Source organism: Psammomys obesus, unplaced genomic scaffold, assembly GCF_907164565.1.
Source record: "Psammomys obesus unplaced genomic scaffold, mPsaObe1.curated_primary_1811, whole genome shotgun sequence".
NCBI lineage: Eukaryota > Metazoa > Chordata > Mammalia > Rodentia > Muridae > Psammomys > Psammomys obesus.
Window position 1 is genome coordinate 11,584,966 of NW_026586383.1, and position 24,733 is coordinate 11,609,698.

Genomic DNA, 24,733 nt, shown 5'->3' on the forward strand with positions numbered 1-24,733 from the left:
TCCAACAGGTTGGCTTCCTTGGTCCCAGCCCCCTTCGTGATGGCCAGCCTCTCTCAAGGACTGTAATTCTAAGTGGACATGTATGCTACAGATTGAATAAGGGGTGTTTTGAGTATTTAAAGGACATCCTTGTCTTAGGGTTTCTAGTGCTGTGATAAAAGACTATGACCAAAAGCGACCTGAGGAGGAAAGGGTTTATTGCATCTAATTTTCAGGTAACAGTCCACCTCGGAGGGAGCCTGGAGGCAGGAGGGGTGCTGCTCACTGGCTTGCTCCTGTTTTCTTCCACCATCCAGGGCCACCCACGGTGGCACCGCCCCAAGGGACCAGCCCCTCCTACCTCAATCAAATGTACTACACATGTGCATACAGGCCAGACTTATGGAGGCATTTTCCCAATGAGACTCCTTCTTCCCAAGTGACTTTAGTTTGTGTCAAGTTGATATAAAACTAGCCAGAACACTAATCATCTCTCCTCCATTCACTCCCAACTAGAACACCTCAGTACTGATTGCTTCTGCCCAGATGCCCACCACTCTGGCATGCAGTAGGTATCTGGTAGGTGCCTTGTCTATGCTGGGTCCAAGAAGGATCGGTTAGTAACCCCATGAAGTCGCTGCTAGCATCTGCGTGACACTTATTTTACACACTGGACCTGAGGCAGGGTGCTGCTAGGGCTTTTGAGCTAGTATCTCCTGCTAAAAACAGGCACCTCTAGCCACAGAGGTAGACCAAAGAACTTTTATTGAAAACAAGAGGCAGGTGTGCAACCGGCCTCCCTCCCGGAAACCCTGGGTGGGCCTCCTCTGATCAGCTGCAGAGGTGGGCAGAATCTCAGGAGTCACCATGGAGTGAAGGCCACTGTGCCCTGGTGTGAAGGCGCAAGGCCCAGGGCTAAACCACCTACATGATCCTGGCAGTCCGGCTCCTCCCGGACTTGGGGCCTGACACAGTAACAGGTTTGCTGAGGAGGCAGGAAGAGCTCTAATGCCTGCCCACCTCAACCTCTCCAGGGGAAGCACTCTGGAAAGAAATGGCCTGCCCTCTCCCCGGTGAGCCGTCTCTGGGGCTCATGGGCCAGCCAGGTGTGCCTGGGCTCAGGGCTCCTCACGTTAGAGCTAAATGTTAAAGCAGGCCTGCTGTGTGGAAACGCCCGCAGCAGGGTGGAGTAAGCCACAGCTGGTAGTGCCGGGGGCGGCTGCCACTCGGGGTGGTGTGCCACCCTCTGGCGTCTTCCGGGTGGCCACCAAGCAGTTCCTTTTTTGTTATTGTTTTTAAGGCAGAGTTTCACTGGGAACTATGTAGACCAGGCTGGCCTCAAACTCAAGAGTTCTGGCTGCCTGCCCCAAATGTTGGGAATAAAGGTATGTGCACTAGAGCTAGCCATACAGCTTTCTGTGAGGTGCCGTCTTGGGAGTGCTTTAACAGCAGAGAGGGCCACTCCTGTCCCCATCTTACTCGACTTTCTTCAAGAGGTCAACAGAAGTCCTCCCCCAGCTCCTCTGGGAGTGCAAGCTTGTAGCCACAGAGTGCTGGCTCCATTTTGTCTCAGGGAAGACTCTAGTATCGACAGGATAGGACCTAATTTTGGGCGATACTGTCGTAACTCAGGCTCATCCCCATCTGGGCGGGTTCTGCATGCAGCTGTGTGGGGCGCTCTTTCAACCAAGCCCTGAAGGCAGGTTCGGTAGCCTCTCCCCTGTCCTGACTTCCACAGCCAGCCAGTCAAGGGACCCTTTCCTTGGCACTGGCTGGAGTTTCTCTAGCCTTCCAGGCTCATCTTCCCTGTGCGTAGTATCCTTCCCAAGGCCCTCAGCCTCCCCGAGACAGCCCACAAGACCTGGATTTCTTCCCCCAGGACAGCCTGGTCACCATCTCCCTTGCTGGGGGAGGCTAGGTAGCCTTCCCAAGCCTGGAGAATTGCTCCTGACCATCCCTTTTGGCGCACTCGGCTAAGAGGAAGTCAGAGAACATCCCCACTCTCCTCTACAATTGTCAACACCAAGGAAGTGGCCTGTGGAAGCCTCAGGGAGCTGGGGAGTACTCATCAAGCCAGAGCCACTGGTGTCGTATTCTCCATGACCGCTATTCATCCAGCACCTCCACAGAATCCCTCTCTTTTGTCTCCTCCGATTGGGTCTCAGCTGTCTCCATGTTGTCCATGTCTGACAGAGACGACACTTGCCGTACCAAGCCCTTGTCAATGGGTGTGTCTGGTTGACAAGGTCTGGTGAAAGGGTTGAACCAGTTCAGGGAAAACTCCCCACCAAAAGCCTCCTGGACCGACTTCCAGCTGCCCGAGTGCTCCCTGGGCTGTTTCTTTCGTTGGAGGCGTTCAATGCCCTGAAGGAGAATGGGGCAGAAGGTCAGCGTGGTGTGACCTGTGCTAAATGAACACACCCTTTGCCTTGGCAGAGCAGGGCATGGGAAGTCCAATATGGCATAACTTGCAGTGGCCCAGGCCACCCTGGAAGCCCCTTAGGGCGGGAGGGCAGAGTAGAAACTGTGAAGCAGAATAAGCAGGCCTGACATTGGAATTGCCTGCCACCCACTTACCCCCAAACCCCCTCCTCCAAAGGCAGTGGTCTGCTGCTGGGCAGGGACCAGACACCCAACGGCCAACAAACGATATCTTGGTTCCTGTAGGCATGAGCTAGACTACCCATCTGAAGAAAGCACTAGGAAAGGGGCCCCTTGCGCACAACAGGACCAGCAAGCTTGGCGTGAGAAAAGCTGAGGGGTGAGGGTACAGCCCTGGACACAAACATGCAAGAGGGAGCAGCAGGTGCCACATGCAGTGGGCTCCAGAAGGTGCATGGGCCACTGTGGGTGGTGAGGTTTGCTGTCAGGCCTGTTCATGCAGGATTTTCCCCATGGCCTCTCCCGAGCTGCCACTCACCTGCTGTGGGTGCTGGCTGTGACTCGGCCACCAGGCCACAGAAAGAGGGTGAAGGGTAGAGAAAGCCTAAGATTGTTATAGGTACAGCCAGACCAGATCTCCAGACCTATTCCTTACAGAAGCTCCAAGGCCCAGTGCAGCCTCTGCTTCTCTCCACCTCTTTTGGAACTCACTAGTTTCCCTCACACACGGATGTGCTCAATATCAAGAGCCTCAAGCCCTTCTTCCCCCAAGAAAGATGTCCATGCTCCTAGTTCTACATCTCTCCCTGCAGCTTCCTCCCCTTAACGGGCATACCCTTCCTTAGCGAAGAGACCAGCACACAGGCTGGTGACCGCATCCTATAGCAATACCCCAGGCACCTGTCCCAGGCCAACTCCGCAATTTCAGTTTCTTGACTTCTGTAAAAGCTGTCAGTTAAAAGAATCTGAGCTCAGCTGGGCAATGGTGCCAAAGGCCTTAATCCTAGCACTTGTGAGGCAGAGGCAGGTGGATTTCTGTGAGTTCCAGGACTGCTACGGATAGAGACACTGTCTTAAAACAAAACAAACAGAAACAAAAAACAAACCACAAAAAAGATCTGCTCTCATGTTCTCTCTTCATACGAGACATCAGTCACCAAGGAGACAAAGGCCACTTGATAGCAGTGAAATGTTAAAGGAACAGACTTGACACAGTGATCAAAGTCAGAACTGCCAATACTGAAGCAGATCAGCAGCAAGTGTTTGAAATCACAGCAAGCCCAAGCCACAGATGTGATACGACATGCCACTCCTGCTGCAAGCCACGGCCTGCCAGACACGCAAGCCTCTGACAGGCCCTGCAGTCCTCACAGGGCCAAGGTCTGCAGTGGGAGTATTTTGGAACTGGACAGAAGTTGGTTTACTCTGAATCTGATAAATGCCTCAGAACAAACTGTATACTTAAAATGATTTGTATTATATTATATGGATTTATCCTCAATTAAAAAAATCTAGCTCATGATAAATTTAAGTCTGAGGAACTGATAGACATGAAGTAAAGAGAAAAACAAAAGTGGCAAGCAGAGGAACCTCAAAAGGGTTCCTGAGGTAGAGGCCAGTAGGTCTGAAGAGTTTTGTTTTTAAAAGAGAAAACGGGTTTCACCCTACTATGTAGCATAATTCAGGGCTGGCCTCAAACTCAAGTGACCATCCTACCGTAGCCACCTGGAGAGCTAGGCTACAGGTCTGTGCCCCATGCACACTCCAAGTCTACCCCTTCTTTCTTTCTAAATTATTTTCTTAAAAGACAAAGAAATTTGTTGCTGTTGTTGTTTTAAGATGTTTATCTTTGGTAACACTGAATGTCATGTAGAAGATACACAATTTTGCTGGTTTTTATAAGTTTGAAAATGTTTCATTATGAAAAGCTAAACAAACATATAACAAACAAACAACAAAATAATCTAAGATAGATTTTGTACTACAAGACTTGACTCTGAATTATAATGAGAATTATAATTGAGAACTGGCATGTGCAGTTAATGTAGAATAATTTTATACATCAGAACAGTATGTAGCAATGAGAAACTGTTGACAGTTTTGCATGACCCTGGGCCATCCAGTGACCTTTTGTGCCGTGGAGGAGAAGCTGTATGCACTGGTGACTGGAACTGTCACCTTTGCAGACGGTGTTTATTTCTGTGGACTTGTCCACATTCCATTGTTTTACTGTGGAGCAAGCCTTGGTTTTATAGTCAGAACAAGAATCAGGTGACAGCTGAGTGTCAGTTGTCCCTCGGGCCATTCCCTTCTTACACCAGCACCGACAGCAGAGGCAACTCACTTTTAGAGAGCCTGCACCCTCTGCCTAGCGGTCACCTGCAATCAGTCAAGATGGGCCGGGCATTACGACGAGAGGAAGGCGTCAATCCTGACATCCTGACAGCCGAGACAGCAGCCCAAGCGTGCTTGGAAGGTCACGCAGGAACAAGTGCCTTTTTCTCTGCACCAAGTGTTTTCCCCATTCTCTGACAGCCTCACTCTGTGGATTTCAAAGTCAGGTGCAGCGTGGAGCAAGCGCAGCACTGCCCCTGCCCCTGCCCCATGCTGTTAGATCGACTGGCCTGTGTGCTGACGTTCCCTAGCAGCTACTTGCATAGACATCAGGAGTGTCAGCTCTGAGTCGGGGCACTGATCAGGCCTGACGGCTTCCTTTTCTGGGAGTCTTGTGTAGACTTAAAGGTTTCCTGAAGACAAAAACCTACATTTTTTTTTTCTATAGGTGTGCATAGCCATGTCTGACTCAAGAGAACAGTGACTGACCCAACGAGCTGGCACTGGGCCTCAACTGCACATCCTGTGGAGTGTGAATGTATGAGGCCTAAGACTCCCAGTGGAGGCAGAGGCCTCAAGCATGAGTTCAGAGCTTGTCAGTCTCCTGGAATATGACCCCAGTGCCAGCAGAGGACTTGGCTAGCACTCCTCTAGCAGGCTTTATAGAGCTGGTCAGATGACGCCAGCAGCTTTATAGTCTTCCTGTTACAACCCAGAACACACACATTCACAACCAAAATACTCTGAAACCTCATTCAGCAAGCAATGGTGGTGCATGTCTTTAATCCCAGCACTCAGGAGGCAGAGGCAGGAGCATCCCTGCGTGTTCTAGAGTAGCCAGGGTTACACAGAGAAAGACCTTGTCTCAAATCCAGCACCTCACCAACAGAAGTTTGAAAGAACGTTGGTGACCCTGATTAGAAACGCTCAGCTCCAGTGCAGCTGTTACACACAGAAACCCAACCCCACATACTCTACCTCTGCATCTATCCAGCGCTTACGGATGTCCCGAGAATGGCTGCTCATCTGTCTTTTGGCACATGCTGAGTTAGGTGCTGCCACTGAACCCCACCCCAGCTGAAGAACTCTGGACGTCCTTTAGTCCGAAGCAGAGCTGTGGTGCCCCAGAGGGTCTCTGGCACGCCACCCCTGCAGGGCTGCTCATTACTCCTCGGCTCTTCTTGGTCCACAGAGTAGAAGAGGATCCAGGGCCTCTGCTCCATTTGTTAAGGGTGGAGGATGGAAAGACCTGGGGCCTCTCTGCTTTGTTCAAGCTACAACTTGAGGTGAAGGCCCTGGTTTGGGAAAACATGCTGCTCAGTGGCTTTTTTTCCTATTTCTGAAATAGGGTCTCACTGTGCTGCCTAGGCTGGTCTTGAACTCCTGTATCAAGCCATCCTCCTGAGTATTGGGACTACAGACACACATCACGGTACCTGGCTCTTTATGAGCTGTTTCTTGAGATAGGGCCTCATGTAGCACAGGTTAACCTTGAACTCCCTAAAGAGCCAGGAACGACCCTGAATTGATCGTTGCCTCCACTTCTGAACCTGCTCAGGTTACGCGCACCACCATGGTTGGCTTCAGATAGTCAGCCCTGTGAGCAATGAAAATGAAGAGCAGGAACTGCCTGTGGCTGGGCTGCTCAAACACTGGGTCTGGAGAACTCCCTGGAAAGTTGGTTCCTTGGTTTTGCCCCTCCTGCTGGCTTTTCAGTAAAGGTGCCATTGGTAAAGACAGGCTTGAAAAAACATGTTTAAGGATCATCAGAGGCTGAGAGGTCGCAGACAACCAACTAGAAGGTCAGTGGCTAATCAGTGTGCATACCTGCTGGCCTCAGCTGCTACCTCCCAGCTGGCGGCGGCTGCAGGGCTAACCTGAAGCCCCACCCCTGTAAGCTCTGAGCTTGTCCCTTAGCACTGCGCAAACAAGGAGGCCCTCCTAGCCTGGAACCACTGTGCCCCTTGGCTAGTTCACCAAGTTCAAGGTGAAGCTGGTGTGCTTCACTATGAAAGAAGAGAACTTGAAAACGAATCAGGGTGGTTTGGAGAGCCCAAGGCCACCCTCCTGGAGTGGGTGTCTGTGATGCCCGTCTTGCATGAGGCACAGCAATCGAAGGCTGGCCACCCTTGACCTCTTCTAAGGTCCAAGTGTGACAAAGGTACAATGGCACTAAGGAGAGGCCAGGCACAGACATTTCCACTTGGTGTCCCCTGTATACATGTCACCAAGCTGATGCAGACACACACCAAGAAATGGTCAAGAACTGGCCGTGTCTTCTTCACTCTTACTCTCCAGAGCTCCCATTCTGAAAGACAGGCAGAAGGGCTCACTTTCCAGAGTGGGGCACGAGAAAGGTCCTCTTACTCCACTTGAAGGCACCAGAGGACGCAGGGGCAGAACCACTGTTAACACCCAGCTTGGTAATTGTGCCCTCAGAGAAAATGAAATGGGACACATAGGCCACCCTGGGTAGTCCTGTTTTGAGACCCTTTTGCTCCAGCTTGAGCATTAAGAACAGCCATTTGGCAGTCTCTGGCTTCTAGTAATACAGAGGCAGACTTGGACGGGACCTAGGAGCTGAGGGCACACCCATGCAGATGGTGAGCTTGTGGTCCAGGATTCAAATTCCTGCAGTACCACCTACTACAATCCTCAGAAACTCCATGGGGGAAAGCTATGAGCCATTCAAAAGATGCCACTTTTTAAAAAGGCTGTTTCCTGAGTCCCAGTCCTGAGGAGAAAATTGTGGGGGAGGGAGGAAGAGAAGGACGGAAGGGCGGTAACAGAAACCATGGCTGCAGTCAGTGCTGCTTGCTGGCCGCCCCGGTCTTTCCCGAGTGTCCCAGCACGCCTGCACCCTTCCAACTTGCTGGACCTGGAGCAGGCCACACCTCTTTCACATATACCCAGAGAACTGTAAACAAAATTTAAAAGGCACCAGAGAACAAATGCTATGAACTTGATCTAAAATAGCCTATGTATGTAAATATACAAAATTATGTGTAAAATCACACACACACACACTCAGGATCTCAGCCTAAACAGCACAGCGGAGGCAAGTCAAAGCCTGCTGAGGTAGGCAAGGTGACCACGCCCTCAGTTAACTGCCCCAGGGTTTCCTCATCTGTCATCCCTTGACCCCATCAGCAAGAACCCCCAGAGCAGCACTCTAGCACTGTTAGTAGACTCTGGTCTAGACTCCAGAGCTTGACCTCTTGGAGCCAGAGAGCACCCTCTCCACTAACACACACACATTCTGACCTCAGAAAGGCCATCGATAGCCTTTAAGGACAAAACCAAACTCTCTCACCCTGCAGCCTGCATGGCCTGCCCTTCCGCACAAGCCTTGCGGAGAGAGCGGACAGATCAGAGGTTTGGAAAAGGTTTATTGCATTGTCTCCATGTGGAAGCACTGACAGAGCTGGAAAGAGGCAGAGTGTCCCCCTGGCTTCTGAAGAATCACAGGGCTACCGCAATTTCTTTCCTCCCCAGACCTAGAGTGAAAAACCCTATCCCTACCCCAGCCCCAAGCAAAAGCTAAAAAAGGAGATTTGTGGTGACTGCTTTAAAGCCCACTGGTGTGGAGGACTTCACGGTGCTCAGGGTCCAAATGGGCTGTACTGTTCAAGAGTGGGCTTCTCCCAGCACCTCCTTCATCTCCCGGCCCTTCCCCAGCTCAAGACCAGCTCTTTCCTGTGGGACTGCAGGGACAGTGCCTGCTGATGGGAAAGCCAGTCTGTGTCAGCTGAGAAGCAGGTGAGTGGGAAGCTACCTGGCAGCTCTAAGAGTGCGGCCTAACACCTACAACCACCGCCCAGGCTAAACACAGGTAAGACACGGTCTATGCACATCCAAAGGATTAAACTCCAGAGAGTCTGTGCCCATGATACCCCTAAGAATGAGATGACCCTGACAGGTGGCCTGTCTGTTTCCCTCAGAATGGACACAGCTTGACTGACAGCTTGCTGGGAAAGGGCAGGAACTGGGATAGGAAATAGTTGTAGCCTGCCTGAATTTGTGTTTTCCCTCATGTGATTGCATAAGGCATTTTAAAACTGGAAAACATCTTTCATTCAGTCTTCCAAAAAGCCAGAGGGACATAAGTGCAGGTTCAGAATACAAAGGCCCCTTTACCTCTCCCACCTCCCCAAAACCGTCTGTACACCCATGCCCGTCAGGTACAAGGCTGGCAAGCAGCTTTGAGAATGAGGCCACCTGTGTCCACTTGGGCAGGAGACCACTGCACCAAGGGCCCTTAGGAAGGCTCCAGCCCAATCTTGCCATTCTTAGGCCTCAAGGGGTGACACGTCTTCGAGGAGGTTCTGTCCTGCGGGTGACAGTGCTGCCTGTGGGCAGGAGGAGGTCAGGGCCCTCTCGGCTTCCTACTGGGCCAGTCCATCCACGCACAGCATCGAGGGCCGTTGGATTAGTAGACGGGGCGGAGCCTGGGCAGCACCCTCCACGTTAGTCATGCTGACAGACAGCAGAGAGGAAAGAGGCCAGAGAAGTGATTTTAAAAGGAAAAGAGCAGCTTCAGTCATCAAAAATTTGAAAGGATGATTTTTTTTAAAAAATAAAACATGGGGACTTTTTTTTCTCTGCAATGCTCAGCCATTTTTCTGAAGACATAAAAAAGTCTTAAGAGTAGTCAGTTTGTTTTGCTTTTGGCCTAAACGTTCACGAGAGCGGATGGGACGGTGCCATGGAGTGGCCCGAGTGGCCATGCTGGTCAGGGTCCTTCAGACCACATACTGGTACGGGTCTGCCTTCCCCTGGTCTGGTGTGGCAAAGGGGCTGGCCCAGCCTAGAGAGAAAGGGTGGCCAAAAACCGCTTTCATGTTCATCCACTTTGTTTTTTTAGCCCATCTTCTCTCTTCCTTTTTCAATTGTTCTATTCCCTGAAAACAAGAACAATCACACTTTCAGTCAAGCGCTCCGCTGCTGCAGTTTGGGGACGTCCACGAGCCTCAGGGACCAGACTGAACACCGCTTCTTCAAAGCACTGTAGCTGTCTACACGGTGCCGCCTTCTTCTGCCTCTCTTAGAAACGCCACTGAAAGGGGTTTCTGGTGAGCACACGCTTACAAGCCCGAGAAGGACGGGACAATGAGCTCTCGGTGGGCAGCCAGACCACTGCTGCCCACAGGACGGACACCGTCTGCTCCTGAGCCCTTGCTGGGTCAGAGCGTGCTCGGAGGCACCTGTGTATGTGATATGGGAGCTTGAGATTCTGGCAACCAGTGGTGGCTGTTGGTATGGGAAGTATGCACAGGAGAGCTGAAGCCACAATGACCACTTTGCAGAAGAAAAAAAAAAAAAAAAGCAGCAGCTGAAATGACTGCTCTGGCACTGTCTCCCCAGCCCAGAGGGTCGAGAAGCAGCCACTGACCAGGATGGGGAGACACACAGGGACAGGGTGAGACAGCAAGAGTGACAGCTGGTGAGTGGAGGAATCACCACGAGAGGAAGAGGGAATTAGTGCCGGTTAGCGGGAGAGCAGCTTGCGGCCTGGGTCGTGGTGAGGTGAAGAGGATCTCCCAGAGCTTCTTCCAGGAGAAGCACAGGGGTCAAGGCTTGTGCCACTTTCCCTCTAAGGCTCAGGAAAACAAAAACAAAAGACAAAACAGGGACTAGGGAGAAAGTTTCCTTTTGATCTTTCAAACAGAGCTGTTGGGCCTCTAGAGCAGCAGAGAGCAGGCGCTGCCTGTCTGCTATGAGTCTCTGCCCGGAGAGGGGTGGAAAAGCCCATGTTTGTCTCACAGGATCCCGGAAGACACCAGTGAAGGGTGCTGCTGCTCTCCCCACAGACCACAGGCAACACAATTCTCTTTAGGGTCAGTCTTGATAAGGAAGAACAACAGGACCAGTCTGTCAGTTTACCCTTTGCCCCCAGAACATGTTTTGGAAAACCTGGAAGTACTCCCCGACAGTCACATTTGGGCTCCCTAATGGGCTTCTGTGGAGCAGCTGGTCCCATTAGCCAGTTGGATATACGGCTGAATAGACACCAAAGCTACCATGTTTGCCAAACCTTTTGCAATGACATGAATTCACATAGATGAAACACAGTGGCTAAAGGATCCAACGTCAAAAACACTAGGGACCACCTAGAGCATTCAATGGCGCTTCGGCGGTGGGCAGCGCTGTCCCTCTCTGCTTTTAGGCCCACAGAGCAGGAGCACCTGAAGCCTCGGAAGAAGCTGTCCTCCAGCAAATGCTGGTTACAAGGAGCCTCGGCCCTAGAGCACAGCTGGGAGCTTCTACCGGGGGCAGTGAGTGGGCAGTACTCACAAGGCCAGGAGCAAGCAAGGGGTCGAGTCCCCGTCCCATGAGTCTTTAGCACATTCAGGACAAAGTGCTGCCTATCCACCTTACAGAACCCAAAGCAAAAAAGTCAAGAAACGACATCACCACCAGGTCAAGGGTCCTGACTGTCTCTAGAAGGCCAGAAGTTGGCTGTAGGGGAGAAGGTGAGTGGGTGAGAGGATAAGAGGATGGCAAGGACCAGAACGTGCTGCCTGCGGCCTGAAAGCAGATCTGTCTCCTGGATCGAGTCATGACATCAGCTCTAGAAGATGATGTCTAGAAGCCTTGGGGGCGGGGGAAGGACAAGAGCCTGGCACAATTCCTCACACGGCACACTGTGTAATAAAGAAGGAATCGTGTTAAAGGCAACCTTCTGCCTAAGGCTGCAGGCAGGGCCGTTCCCATGCGACCAGCCAAACCTGCATAGACCAAGGTCCCTGGAACAAACTGTGCCCTGAACTCTGAGCACCGATCCCTGACTTGGGTTCCGAAAGAGTAGGCTAGGGACGGGAGAGATAGCTCGGAGGTTAAGAGCACTGGCTGCTCTTCCAGAGGACCTGAGTTGAATTCCCAGCACCCACATGGTGGCTCACAACCATAGATGTCATCTATGATGACATCTGGTGCCCTCTCCTGCAGGCACACATACTGACAGAGCATTGTATACATAATAAAGAAATACATTAAAAAAAAAAAAAGAGTAGGCTAGAAGAGGTAGGCGCTCTGCTTACCGTCTCGTCTGTGCAGATGGAGTGCACTTGGGTCCCAAACATCACTGATGTAAAAATGAGGAAGAGCAGCGCCTCAAAGCACAGCAGGATGAGCAGAATGACTGTGGTGGGCGGCGAGAAAGAGCTGCACTCTGCAAGGAAAGCAACAGGGGACTGTGCTGGCTGCATGGCTCCCTGCTCCACTCCACAAGCACCCACCCTACCTTCACCTTAATCCCTCAAGAGACTGGACCCAGCAGGATTCCTCTTCCCTAACTAGCACACCTCAGGTTTGAACGCCTGCTTGACACCAGGACTTGAGCCACTGGCCCTCTTTTCTGGTAGGAGATCTTGGGACTAGGCTCATCTCTGACCCCAGCTTCTGTCATCTGTAAATGAGGAGCACGCTCCTATCTTGGGGCTTGGAGAGCCTGAACAAAGCAGTGCTCCTAATACCCTCTGCATATTGCCTGGCTCCTGGTGCACCCTAACGGCCCTGTTAGTGGGCAAAAGTAAAGACAGTCACTTCTGTGACAGTCTGGGCCATGCTATCATTGTCCAGTTAGCCTGATACAGGAGGAGGTTCGTGATGATAAAATGACCTCGCTGGACATCCTGTATCAAGTTACCAAGGCCACACCAGAACTGACCTGGACTGCCAGGGCCTAACAGAATAATTGTACTTTCAGAATGTTCACCAAGTGAGCAGGACTCGCTGGACTCACTCAGCTCTGCAGATGGTATCTCTTGCAGATGGGAGGGCTTGCCCCTGCCCTCCTCTCAGAACTGTGGTGGGCACAGAGAGGGCAAAAGAGTGAAAACAGTAGAAGGAAGAGGGTACTCGCCTAGGGTTCCCTGCTCAGGTCATCTGCCTCGCAGACCCCGAGTGTGAACGATCGAGCCTCTTCTGCAGCTGCTTATTACTTTATGCTTTCCCACCACTTTCTCCCCATTTTAAATCTGCACATTTAAATGGGATACTTAGGAAGCAGGGAGAAATTGTTTACAACCTTAATCTAAGTATTATTAAGACAAACACTATGAAGAGAATTAGCATACAAAAAACATACAGAGTTAAAAAATCCTCTATGCCCTACACAAAAAGTTAAGAACGGGTCTCTGGGAGACTGGGGTAAAAGGCTTTAATTACAGTGCCCTGTTTAGAGACAGGGTGTTGCTTAGGGGAGGAGACCTCGCCTACTGTAGCCTTGGGCTCTACCTCCAGCAGCAAAAGGAGTAAAACAAGGGCCTTGCAGACCAAGCAGCAAAGCTCTCTCCGCTGCCTCCTCAGGACCCTGGCCTCCGTTCACTCGGAGCCTGTTCTCTCCAGCGACACGCTCAGGCTGGTCCTGTCCAACACATTGTGTCACCTGTCTAAACGGAAGGGCTGCTTCTTGTCATGAAAAAAGACTTCTGCCTCTTAGGAGCTGATCAGTCTGGAGGGCTTCGGAGGATCTACACAATGAGTCTGGGCCTGGTACTGGAAAGGGCACAGACAGCCATGCACTGGGGTCCTCCACCGTCTCTACAGCAGGAAGAGAAACCCTGGTAATACTTACTTGTCCAGTCCTCTTCAAAGCAATGCAGGAAGTGGAATCCCACCATGATGAGGGCGTGCAAGGAAATGAGAGCTATGTACATCTGAAACAGGAAAGCAGTGCTGAGCCAGTGTTGGGAGAGTCTCCTAACTCTGCAGTCTCCTTGAACAGCTGCTCAGAACACATTCTACTGGAATATTTTGCTAGGCCGAGGCCAGACAGCTATCTGACTCCTCCAGCCCACAGACCCCTACTTCCTGTTTTGAGTGGGATGTTCTCAGCCATTCTCTAGCAATGTGAAACCAAAACAGATGCACAGCCTAAACACAAGCATGACTCAGGGTGTGTGAGGCACATAAGAGCTGCTGCTGCTGCTTAAAGAGTTAGAGTGCCAATTCTCCACCTCCCTGCAGCTCAGAGCTTGAGACACCAGCAACACTGCCTCCTTTAGCCATGTGGGCCCGGCGCATGAGTGGTGCCCAGGCACAGCACGTGCCTCCAGCTGGTCAAACCAAACCACCTCTATACATGCAGAGACAGGGAAGGACACTTGTTGAGCCAGAGAAATCCCAGAGTAAGAAGGCAGAGAGACAAACAGGCAGGCGGCATTCTCAACAGGAACCAAGACTGCTACGAGGGCTGAGATCTCCCACGGAAGAAAAGACGTCCCCTGCCTCATGGGGCAGCGCCCAGTCCAAAGCTGACTTACTGTAAACAGGACAAAGTACTTCTGGTTGTTCTCGCCGACACAGTTATTGACCCAAGGACAGTGGTGGTCCATCTTGCGAATGCACCGCTTACAAACGCTGAAATGACCCAGAACGCAGACCTTCAGTGGGGATTATCACCATACATAGTGTGAAAACAATCGCTATACAAGAAACAAACCAGCAGGTGCCAGGGTGACCCAGGGGCCTCTGCTCCCACCCTGGGAGCCAGCGGCAGTTGCAGTGGTTTGTGCTGGACGGCAGGAGGGACCTCCAGGTCAACCATTCCCCACAGGAGCCAGAAGAAGCATTTGCTTCCAGGCATCCACACACATCGAGAGGCTAGATCCGGCCCAGGGAAGAGGCTATTCTGAAGTCTCACAAAACTTAGAACTGGCCTTCCTGAGGAGGCCAAGGGAGGTGATCTCAGGAAGTACTGCTGTAGGACAGGATGCGGAGGGGGAAAGGGCAGGCACAAGTTCCAGGAGCTCGAGTACTTTTCAAGCTGTAGGAGCTGCAGGAGCTTGGCAGACATGGATCTGCTGCACCACCTCAGCATGCTGTGGGTTCCTGTCAGGTGGACTCAGACGAGCAGAGGCTGCATACTGTTCTCCACCCTTGCCCTTCCCCATCACTCGAAAGGCCTCATGACACAGGCATGCTGCCAAAAGGCGCTACTCAGAAATGCTACCCTAGTTCCATGGTCTCCAGGAGCAGAAAGGCTAAAAAAGGAGGTCCAACATGGATGCAGAAGGAAGCAGTCAGGCCAAGCAACCCGACCACTGGTCTGTCTGGTCTGCCTTTTCGGTTACCAGTTCTAAAACTACACATGAAAACACATGTGAATTAAGTACGAGAAGTCTAAACACCTGTTTGTCTGTTTTTTGCTTTTCATGACAATTTAACCTTCGTGTCTTGGAACTTGCTCTGTAGACTAGGCTGGCTTCACACTCAGAAATCCACCTGCCTTTGCCTCCCAAGCACTGAGATTAAAGGTGTGAACCACCATGCCTGACCTTCCGACTTGCTGTGTACCTGGCCCCTGCCCATAGTCACTCAGCACATCCTATTCATCTAACGAGTATGTCTTTCCAACACAGTGAGCTCTAGGGTCCTTCATTCCCCACCCACCTGAGGCACAGACCCCTGAGGTAGGCACTCCTGGCCTAGGCTCCTGAGCACGGCCTCTTCCACTCTACTATTTCCTAGGGAGGATCTCAAGTGCATGCCAGAGGCAGTGAGGGCTCCAGTGTACAGAGGCAAAAGGGGGCCTCTGGCTTTGGGGCCTATGGAGATTTTAAACAAACTCTCATAGCAAAGCCATCCTTCACACTGAAGAGACCAGGTGTGGAAGAACAGGAAGCTGGGTTTCACAGGGGCTGACGTGCGCTGGGCAACCAGGTTACACAAACACATGCTTGCGAGATCGGGGAAAGTGACTGTAGCCCTTGAGGATTGCGTTAAGTGGGTGGGTCCAAAATGTTTCCTGTTTTCAAGGATATGAAGTGCCAGAGTAGCACGTCTCTTCTCCCTGGGCTAGACGGCTTCATGCAGTGTAGGGACCCTGGGAGCGAGGCTGTAGAGGCTGACGGTGAAGCAACAGTAGGCGCTCCACACACAAGCGCTCAGGGTGGAAGTATGTTGTGCTATGCCTTCTATCTCTTACACCACTGTTTTCAAAACCAGGACCTTCCCTCCCTTCTTCCTACCACCTCCTTGCCACTTTTCAGCTCCCAAATTTCAGAAAACTTTGACAGGCTCTTTGGCTTACATGCATTAACATAGCCACTCCTGGGTTGTGTTTCATCTCCAGGAGGCATCTGCAACCCTCTCTGGCATGTAGCCTTCCAGCCTCTAGCAAAAGTTCTTTAACTACCCTGGGTGCTGAGCCAGCATTAGAGACACAACCATGTTCCAGGAATGATGGTTTTCCGGCAGCACCATTTACCACACTGTCATGGAGCACAGGTACGCCTGGGCTGTGTGGGGGCTCAGGCATAGGGCTATTTCTCACCCACCACCATAAACCAGAGCTGAGCCCTGGGCTCGCCTAGCTGGGTCTGAGTGTGAGTGCTGGAGCTCAGAAAAGATAAGATACAGAACTAGAAAAGGGTGGGACCACAGCAAAGTAGGGGAGAGACCTAGGGAGCCACGGTTTCAGACAAAGGTTTTCATTCCACACCCCACTGCCTGACAAAAGTGTGGTAAACTAAGAGCACCCTATACTCTCTCCTAGAACAGCCCTGAGGAGACAGTGCAGCCAAGGAAAGCGGAGATCTCCATTCTGTGTCTGCTCGAAAACACAGGCCCTTAGTTCAGCCTAGACCATCACCTGTTCCTGATACGAGTACCAGGTCACATGAAGACGTGTTTGCTGACTCACAGGACTGGGAGGCTAAACAGCAGGAAGGAGTCTATCAGGGGTCTGGGAGGCTGGAGAGGGCTCAGCCTCAGTGTATGCATGGCAGGGGTACGGGGAGCACGGAGTGCGAGGCCCAGCCCCAGCCAGGCTCCCCCCCCCCCCCCCCCCGGGAGCTGAGCACATGAGCCCGAGGCTCTGCAGTGGCAGATGCTCCCTGGCCCTCACAAATGGGAGGGCTCCAACAGAAGAAAGCGGCCTGGGGTCACAGAGCTTCTGCTGGAGGGCAAGGCCCGCCTACACACACCCAGCTGGAAGGCATAGTCCAGGTCAGTGGCTCTAGTCTGAGGGTTTCCACCCCTTGATGGACCCTTTCACAAGGCTGCACAGCAGATACCCCACATATCAGATATTTACCTTATAACTCATAAGAGAAGCAAAATTACAGCTACGTTATGGTTGGGTCACCCACATGAGGAACTGAATTAAAGGGTCTCAGCATTAGGAAGGTTAAGAACCACTGCTCTAGATGGAAAGTTTGTGTGTGGCTACCAACCCATAGAGCTCTGGGAATGGAGGCAGTATCAATCACCAGAAGCAGGGGAATACAGAAAGAGGTGCAGGCGTAGACTTTTACCTAAAACCAAGATAAACACACATACACCCTCAACACACACCAGAGGCAAGTTAAGCCAAGACAGAAGTCCTTAGGAGAAACAGCACTTCTCAAACACTCACACAGATGCCATTGTGTAAACCACCATCAAATTAGCGCTCTGGGTAAAGCCAGAGCCCACAAGGACCTACAGCCAGAATGGGCACGATCCAGACCTGTCTCATGCACCCACTCACTGTGTGACCTTAAAGCAGCCACTTGACACTGTGAGGCTGGCCTCCCCATCTAGGGCATTGCCCATCCAACAGTCTCTTCTCTCTAGGGGTGGCTGTGAAGATGGAAATGAGATTGGTGATGAGGTGACAGGGTAGACTGGGGGGGGGGGCTGACATCTGAGTGACAGACAGATCCTTTCTCTGAGGCTGCACAGGAAAACACCTTTCAGCCACTCAGCGACCTCTTGGTCCCACAACATCTGTCTCCCCACAGTGTCTCAGGCTGGCGAAGCAAATTCCTCCAAACCCTCCTCACTCCAAACATTATCATGTTGTAAAAATAACCAAAGGACACTCTAGGTCTCTGTAAGTTGCCATTTATAGATCTCTCATAATGAGAAAAAGGCAATTTTTAGCTAGATGTCTTCTCATCAAGAAGGCTGAAGGAACCTGGCTGACACAAAGGAAACGGCTGTAAAACCAGAGAAACAGGCATCTGCTTGAGAGCTGTGCTTGTCACCAGCTCTGCGACCGTGCTTCCAGGAGAGCCTGAGAGCTGCTGGCAGGCTCGCCAGAGCTGACCTTACGGACCTGAAACTGAGGCTGCACCAGGCGCCTCTGGCCCAGACAAATGCCCTTTCTGCCCTAGTGGTCACTCCCTGCCTGGTGGGCCACTCAGAGTCCCAGTGTGGCCCAGTGGGAGTGACGGTACCTGCAGTGGTGCGCCCGGTCGGGCTTGATGCTGCAGCACTTGGGGCACTTGTACACCACCTGGCCAGGCTTCAGCTGAAGGCTCTCGATGAACTCTTTAGTGGCATTTCCTTTGGGCACTGCCCCCTAGGAGAACAGGAAAGGCATCAGGTCAGCTGTCACTCTGGAGTGGAGGCAATCATGCCCAAGCCCACACACACGGGCTCTGTGTTCCAGACCACCTCAACACAAACAAAGAATTTCCCCAAGGAATGGCAGCAGGCCACACTGATGAGCTTTTTGTCCCCATTTGCTAACACTGTTTTTGTTGCTCCATTCTTCTCCACCCCTGGGACTGTCTTGGGAGCAGTTTGACTCAATGACTATCCTGCTTCCTGGGGAGAGTGCTGCCTGTGGGACGGCCCACTGGCGAGTGCTGTACCCACAGTTCACTTTTCCCGCAAGCCTGCTGCCTGACATTCAGTGGGTCTGCTTTGCTGTCCTCTTCACCTGTGTGACTGGGCTGCAGGGTGGCTCTTTCGAATGCAGTAATGGGAGCCAGGGCCTGTGGTGTCTGACGCACTTCTCCATGATGGTATCGGTACTCTGCACTCAGGTGATTGGAAGGACACAGACAGAACACCGACTTGTGCAGGATCTCAATGGCCAGAGCCTCCAAGTACCTGGAGCTAAGCCCTGGCTGGGCTCCCCACTCGTCACTGTGGACCATCTCCAGGGCTTCTGCTGTTTTCCTCCCACGTGTCCACCTCCTGCTTCCCTCCCCACAGGTGCAGGGCAGGTGTGCTGTAGACTTACTGTGTTGAGAGATCAGAGGAAGCAGCAGCCGATGACTAAAAGCCAGGGGACAGAAGCTTGAAGACACTAATGTCTATGGGCCTCTGAGAAACGGAAGGGCATGCTGCAGAGCATGGGAAGGAGGAAGCCGCAGAGCTCATGCCCGGCCCCAGGCTGAGGGTGGGGATGGGGGTCTCATCACTGTTATAGGCAGAATCTTAGGCCCCTGTGCTCTATGAGCCTGATAAGATGGACTAAGTGACGACTGATGGTTCACTAAGGATACAGCAGAAGTGGAAGGGAAACTCAGATGCCAGACAAGATAAAGAATGTAGAACAGAACTACTAGTTGGGATGGTGACAGCAGAGGAGAGAGACACCAACACGGAGTGAACCTTTCAGCCGCTGGTAAACTTGTAAGCCACACAGAGCACCAGAGAGGCAAGCCGAAAGAAGCTGACCGGGACGGCTGGTGTCTGTCATGCTTCAGGTGCTTGTAGGACACCCAGGAAAAGGTGTCCAGCAGGATGGCTGGGAGCCCGGGTCCAGAAAAGAAAGCAGTTGGTGGCACAGCACAGGGGCACTACCTAGGTCTGTTTTAAGTCTCAGTCCCACACTTGACAGTGGTGTGGCCGTGATAGGTGCCATCAGTGTGCCTTGCTTCCTAACAGTGAGCCAGGACCCACTTATCCAATGCCTGGCATGACTGCCAAGGGTTATGGCACACAGGACATTCACGGGAGATGCTTGGACGGGGCTTTCCACAGCTGAGTGCTCGGCGGCATACGATCATACATTCAGAGTGCAGCACTGTACCAGCACTGAGCCATGGAGCTCTGCAGCGTGCTCAGACGCTAAGCAGCGATGCTGTGCAAAGACAGCAGAGCCAAACCTGGACACCTGTGTGCACACAGCTCTAACAGGGTCCAGAGAGACCTCGGAGGAGGGGGCGTCACAGAACTCCCCTCCCCTCCCCCCACCCCCAACTAAGACTGACAAACTGCAACAGACCAGTGAGGAAGAATGGACAAGAACTGGCTGTCAGTCTCTATCCTATGGAAGAATTTTAGGACGGGAAGAGCTTAGAGAAATGCCAAGAACACGCTCCACAGGGAACAGACTCCAGCTGAAGTGACTGCAGACACTGAGCAAACAGTTCTGCACTGGAAACGGGCTACGATGGTGCTGCAGGGTGAACAGACACAGAGTGAGGCGGGCTGGGGAAGTACCAGGTGAAGGTCCCAGCCCCAGAATTTCCTACAGATCTCAGCCCACACAGGGCTGCCCAAGGAAGCCCCTTTGTAAAGGTACCAGAGCCTCATGTAATAGTCTTATTGTTGCTTATTAGTCAGTTGGTGATTACAGCCTTCCTGAAAATGGGCCTCTCTACCTCCCAGAAGACTCGTTCCCATCAGGGCAAGGCCCCACCTGGCCAGCCACCTGCTCCAGTCCCAGCCAAGGACCTGCTGGCCCCTGGTGAGGAGACTTATGATACAAGTGCCTTGAAGCTTCTGGTAGGGCCCCTCGCCACCCCTACCATCCCAGAATTGGCTCTTCCACACTTTTGTGCTTAATCTGAGAACCGTGGAAACTGTCACTGCCTCACGGAGAGGAACTTGTTTTTGCTGAGTGTCGTCAGGTGCGCTGAGACACTGCCACTCTCGTCCTCACCCACCAGGGAAAGCACTGAAGCTTACGAACTCCACAGCCTACACAGCCACACACACCTGCTTTGCCTCTTATTTCCAAAGTGATACATTCTTCCTTATGTTTTTTTAAAGAAGAAATTACAGATAAGAAAAGGGAACAGAAAAAAAAAACCTGACTTGATCACCCAAGAGAAGAATTACCTACACCGTGAAGCACATTCTACAAGCCTTTGCTCTCGCTACACAGTAGGCTGTGAACACGTAAACCATGAACACTATGCATCAGCTCCATCACAGATAAACCTGGCTACCTCAGCCCACGAGATGCACAGAGAAGCTGCTGGAGGCTCCCTGCGCCATGCTGGTATATCCTCTACCCTCCTGCCGAGCGCTTTCAGGGCTGCCACCTGTCACCCAGGCTAGAAAACTAGTGGCCGTCGTCAGGCCTTCTCAGTCTGCTACACCCTGCCTCCCTGCTACCAGGCTACTTGCACCTAGAACTGCTCTCCCAGCCCTGCCTGCCTCTGATTATTTTCAGGGCAAACATTCTGAATTCTGAATGGCCACATGACTCCCGGCAGAACGCTCTCTAGCTCTCTGGGGACCACGGAGTATGCGCTCCCGGGCCAGATAGATACAGAGGCCACACCTGGCCCCAGTCTCCTGACAATGCTGGCCTGGATATGCCTGGACTTTTGAAAAGGCACCACACACATCAAGCGTCTCTTTTGGCCCGAGGACATGTCAGCACCACCTAAACCCCTCCAGGAAGCTTGGCAGGAAGTATTCAAAGTCCTCTGTACCCTTTCAAGATCACCACAGCACCTTCTGTCTTCCTGACAGTCTGAACCTAGGGCACCTCACATAACAGGACCTGCAGGCAACTTTGACTCCCACAGTCTACACTGGTATTCTAACACATACCATAAAATTACACAGTACATCTCCACCAGGACTGTAAAGTTCCAAGAGGACAGAGACAATGATTTTCAACTTATAGCCCAGGAAACTGCTCAGGGCCTGGCATTAGGCCTGCATTCAATACACCCAAGCTCAGCAATACTGACACAACAGACATTCATTGAGTGCTTATAAACTATAGGCACAGTTCCAAATGTTTTGTGAATGAAAGCATTTTGTCAGTTAATTCTGACAATAAATCTAGGAGGAGGCAGAGACTACGTGATCCCCCATTTTATAGCAGAAGTGAGTGGAGCAGAACAAGACAAATCCCAAGTCTATGTTGTTACGAGGCAGCAGACTGAGGATCCAGGCCCAGGCAACACTCAAGACACAAACATGTTTACCAGGCAGTTTTACTAAGAGACTTAGAAAAGGTTTTTTTTCTTTACTGCTTTAACACTATCCCACTGTACTGTCAATGACTGTATAACAGTACATGAATAAGAAGATTAAAACCAGACAATGAGGCTTGTTACAGTGTCTAGAGCACACAAAGGGAAAGCAGTGGCGACAAACTCCAAACAGGAGACTGAATTTATAAAGGAAGAAAACCAGCAGCAGCAGCTGGGATGGTGATACACAGTGATGGGGCTCTATAAATCCAAAGCCAGCCTGATCTACATAGTGAGTTTCAGGCCTGTCATGGCTACACAATGAAAAAACTATTGCAAAAAAGAAATAAATGGAGCTGGAACGACAGCTCAGTGGTAAAAATTACTTGCTGCTTTTGCATAGGACCTGAGCTCAACACCCACATGAGGCGGCTCACACACCTTAGCTCCAGGAGGAACCCAACTCCTCTGTCCTCCACAGGCACCGGGACAGCTGCACACGCTCTCACTTAGACGCATATGTACACATAACTGAAGATAACAACTCTGAGAAGAATGTGCATCACTGGTTCTTTAAATGGTCTCAAGGACTGGCACCACTGTCCACTCTCGGCAGGAGACTGCTCTCTCAGGGCGGGTGCCATGGAAACAACCCCTCTCAGTTAGCACCTCCAGGAAAAGGGTGGCCTCTATGTCAAAGCTGGAGGTGGGTGACCACAGCCAGGATCCCTTTCCCTCTCTAGAGAGAGGAAGGCTGTCTTCTGGCTTTGAGGACTGTTCCGAGGCAGGTATGAAGAGCTCTGTGACATAAAGAGGATTTTGAGCCCTACACTGCTCCCGGATGAGTCCACCCAGCTAAGGGAACACACCCAGATGGAGTCTCCACAGAAATCCTGGGTACATTTAGCTGAGCCCAGTGTGTCCTCTGCGCGGTCACAGAGGCTGGTTCACAGCCGTGGGCTCCCGGGGACCTGAAGCGGAGCACTGGCAGGCAGAGTCTCCTTTTCTGTGCTCTAACTGAGAGGTTTACGCTACGCCTCTCCTCAGTTCTCACACTCGAGATAAATTATGGGTTAATAAATGGTCAGGGCCAAGGAGAGAGGTTGTGCAACTCCAGCAGCTGTGCAATGTGCAGCTTTAGGCACCCTGGCAGCAGGGACTGGGCTTTCCAGCGTCTGGGAAAGACACTGCCCAGAATGCAGAAATGTACCTGTATCTGAAAAGGAAGAGGTGGAGAAAGCAAGGGGGTGAAGGGGTAGAAGGCAGGCTGCAAGATAGGAGGAGTTCCCAAGTCCAGGCTGTCTTCAAGGTGCCTCCTCTACACACCAGAGGCATTTGGGCAACTTCTTCACATTACTTACTCATGCGCCAGGACCTGCTTGGGCCCAGTCACACATATATCACTTATATTTGATAATGGATTGCTGCTGTGCACATCCTACTTTATGACTTGGGTGGGTCAGGTAATACCCAGCGCATGATAGGCAGCTCAGGTTGCATGGTAACTTGGTGGCCCGTTGTCAAATGGTCAGTTTCCATTAAGGCTCCGTGGCAGGCCAAGAGCTGCCTCTCAATAGGAGAACAGCTGTCTGCAGATGACGGTAGAGCCTCACCCCAAAACCCCAAAGGTCTCTTCTGCGAGTCACCTGTAGGGCACGCCAATGGCTTCAAACAGCACCCTTATCTGCCACTGCAACTTCAGTTACCTCCGAGTCTGCTGGATCACATGGCCCGAGTGGTCAGCAGCCTGGATCTGCTGAGGGGCCTTCTATTCCAGGTCCCACTCGGAGCTGGCAGCTTTCGGAGTCACTTGTAACATAAGCAAGTGTGCTGTCTCCAGAATCAAACAGGCTCAAATGTGCTTCTGCTTGGTGGCGGGAAGGGCCAGGTGCAATCAAATAGCCTTTACCCTAGAAGGAGTGTCTCTATGTGCCCTACACTGGGTCCCTAGGAATCTTACAGAGGTAGAAGGCCTCTGAATTTTGACTGGATTTATTTCCTATCCTCTGATGTTCATGTGTTAGCAACAAGTCCAAAGCAGATGCTACCTCCTGCTCACTTGGTCTAATCAGCATGTCATCAATATTTTGGACCAGTGTGATATTTTGTGGAAGAGAGAGATGATCCAAACTCCCTTTGAGCTAAGTTATGACACAAGGATGGAAAGTTAATATACCCTGAGGTAAAACTGTAAAGGTATACTGCTGGCCTTGCCAAATGGAAGCACTATGCTCTGGTGGTCCTTATAGGCACGCAGTGAGCAGAGGCGTGTGCTGACTCAGGAGCGGCAGACCACAGACCAGGAGATATGTTAACCGGCTCAGGCAAGGACATCCCACGTGCCACAGCAGCTGCAGTCAGAGCCACTACTTGACTAAGTCTGTGATAGTCAGATGGCATTCTTCATAATCTATCTGTCTGCACTGGTCAAATAGAAAAGCTAAAGGAAGATGTGGTGGGAACCACCATTCCTGTACCTTCCATGTCCTTGATGGTGGCACCAATTTTTTGCAGTTCTCCAGGGAGGCAATACTAGTAGAGGCCACCTCAATGGCTTCCACCTGGCCTTTTCAACCACAATCGCCCTCACTCTCCAGGGTAGAGAACCAGGGTGGGAATCCTGCCAACTTTAGTATATCTATCCCAAAGATACACTCTGGAACTGGGGGAACAACCAAGGGCGAGTGCAGCCATTCCAGACTTCCAGAACACAGAAACGTGCCATGGGTGACAGTGCACAACCTCAGCACGCCAAAACAGCACAGTGAGATCAAGCACCACACTGCCTCTTCTCACCATGCACACCCAGCCCAGAGGATGGCTCAGTACATGTGTCCCTTGTCCAGCTGTCTTCTCTGTTGACAGGACTTTCTCTTCTCTAGTTTCAAATGGCACCATTTCTGCTTTCCACACACTTGAATAAGTTCTCTCTTCCCCTTGCTGTGTGGACTTGTTGTGCTGGAGTCAACAACTAAGTCCTGAATGGTCCAGCGAGCCACCATGGCTGAGCTGTTCTAGTGTTACATCTGGATGAGAAGGTCCCCGCTGGAAGTGGTACAGCAATTATCTGGGAGGCCACTCCTCCTCTTCTCCTGCCTCCCTTTCTCTTCTTTCCTCCCCACCCCTCCTCTTCTCCTGCCTCCCTTTCTCTTCTT

At 51.7% G+C, this 24,733-nt stretch overlaps 1 protein-coding gene across 6 annotated transcripts in view; it reads right to left on the reverse strand.

The window, feature by feature from the left end:
• Window positions 1–180: 180 nt before the first annotated feature.
• The window catches only part of Zdhhc3 (zinc finger DHHC-type palmitoyltransferase 3), a 42,706-nt gene continuing 18,153 nt past the window's right edge, over window positions 181–24,733 (reverse strand). For 3 of the 6 annotated variants that reach the window (XM_055601701.1, XM_055601703.1, XM_055601702.1), the window contains 6 exons: window positions 18,350–18,445; window positions 17,862–17,986; window positions 13,962–14,058; window positions 13,274–13,355; window positions 11,736–11,866; window positions 181–2,343 (listed from right to left, as the gene is read on the reverse strand). In XM_055601701.1, coding sequence (XP_055457676.1) covers window positions 2,086–2,343; window positions 11,736–11,866; window positions 13,274–13,355; window positions 13,962–14,058; window positions 17,862–17,986; window positions 18,350–18,445 — 789 coding nt within the window. In that variant the 3' untranslated portion in view covers window positions 181–2,085. Of the gene's footprint in view, window positions 2,344–8,067; window positions 9,597–11,735; window positions 11,867–13,273; window positions 13,356–13,961; window positions 14,059–17,861; window positions 17,987–18,349; window positions 18,446–24,733 lie in introns of those variants that run through there. The other 3 variants (XM_055601706.1, XM_055601705.1, XM_055601707.1) reach the window with 3 other exon arrangements.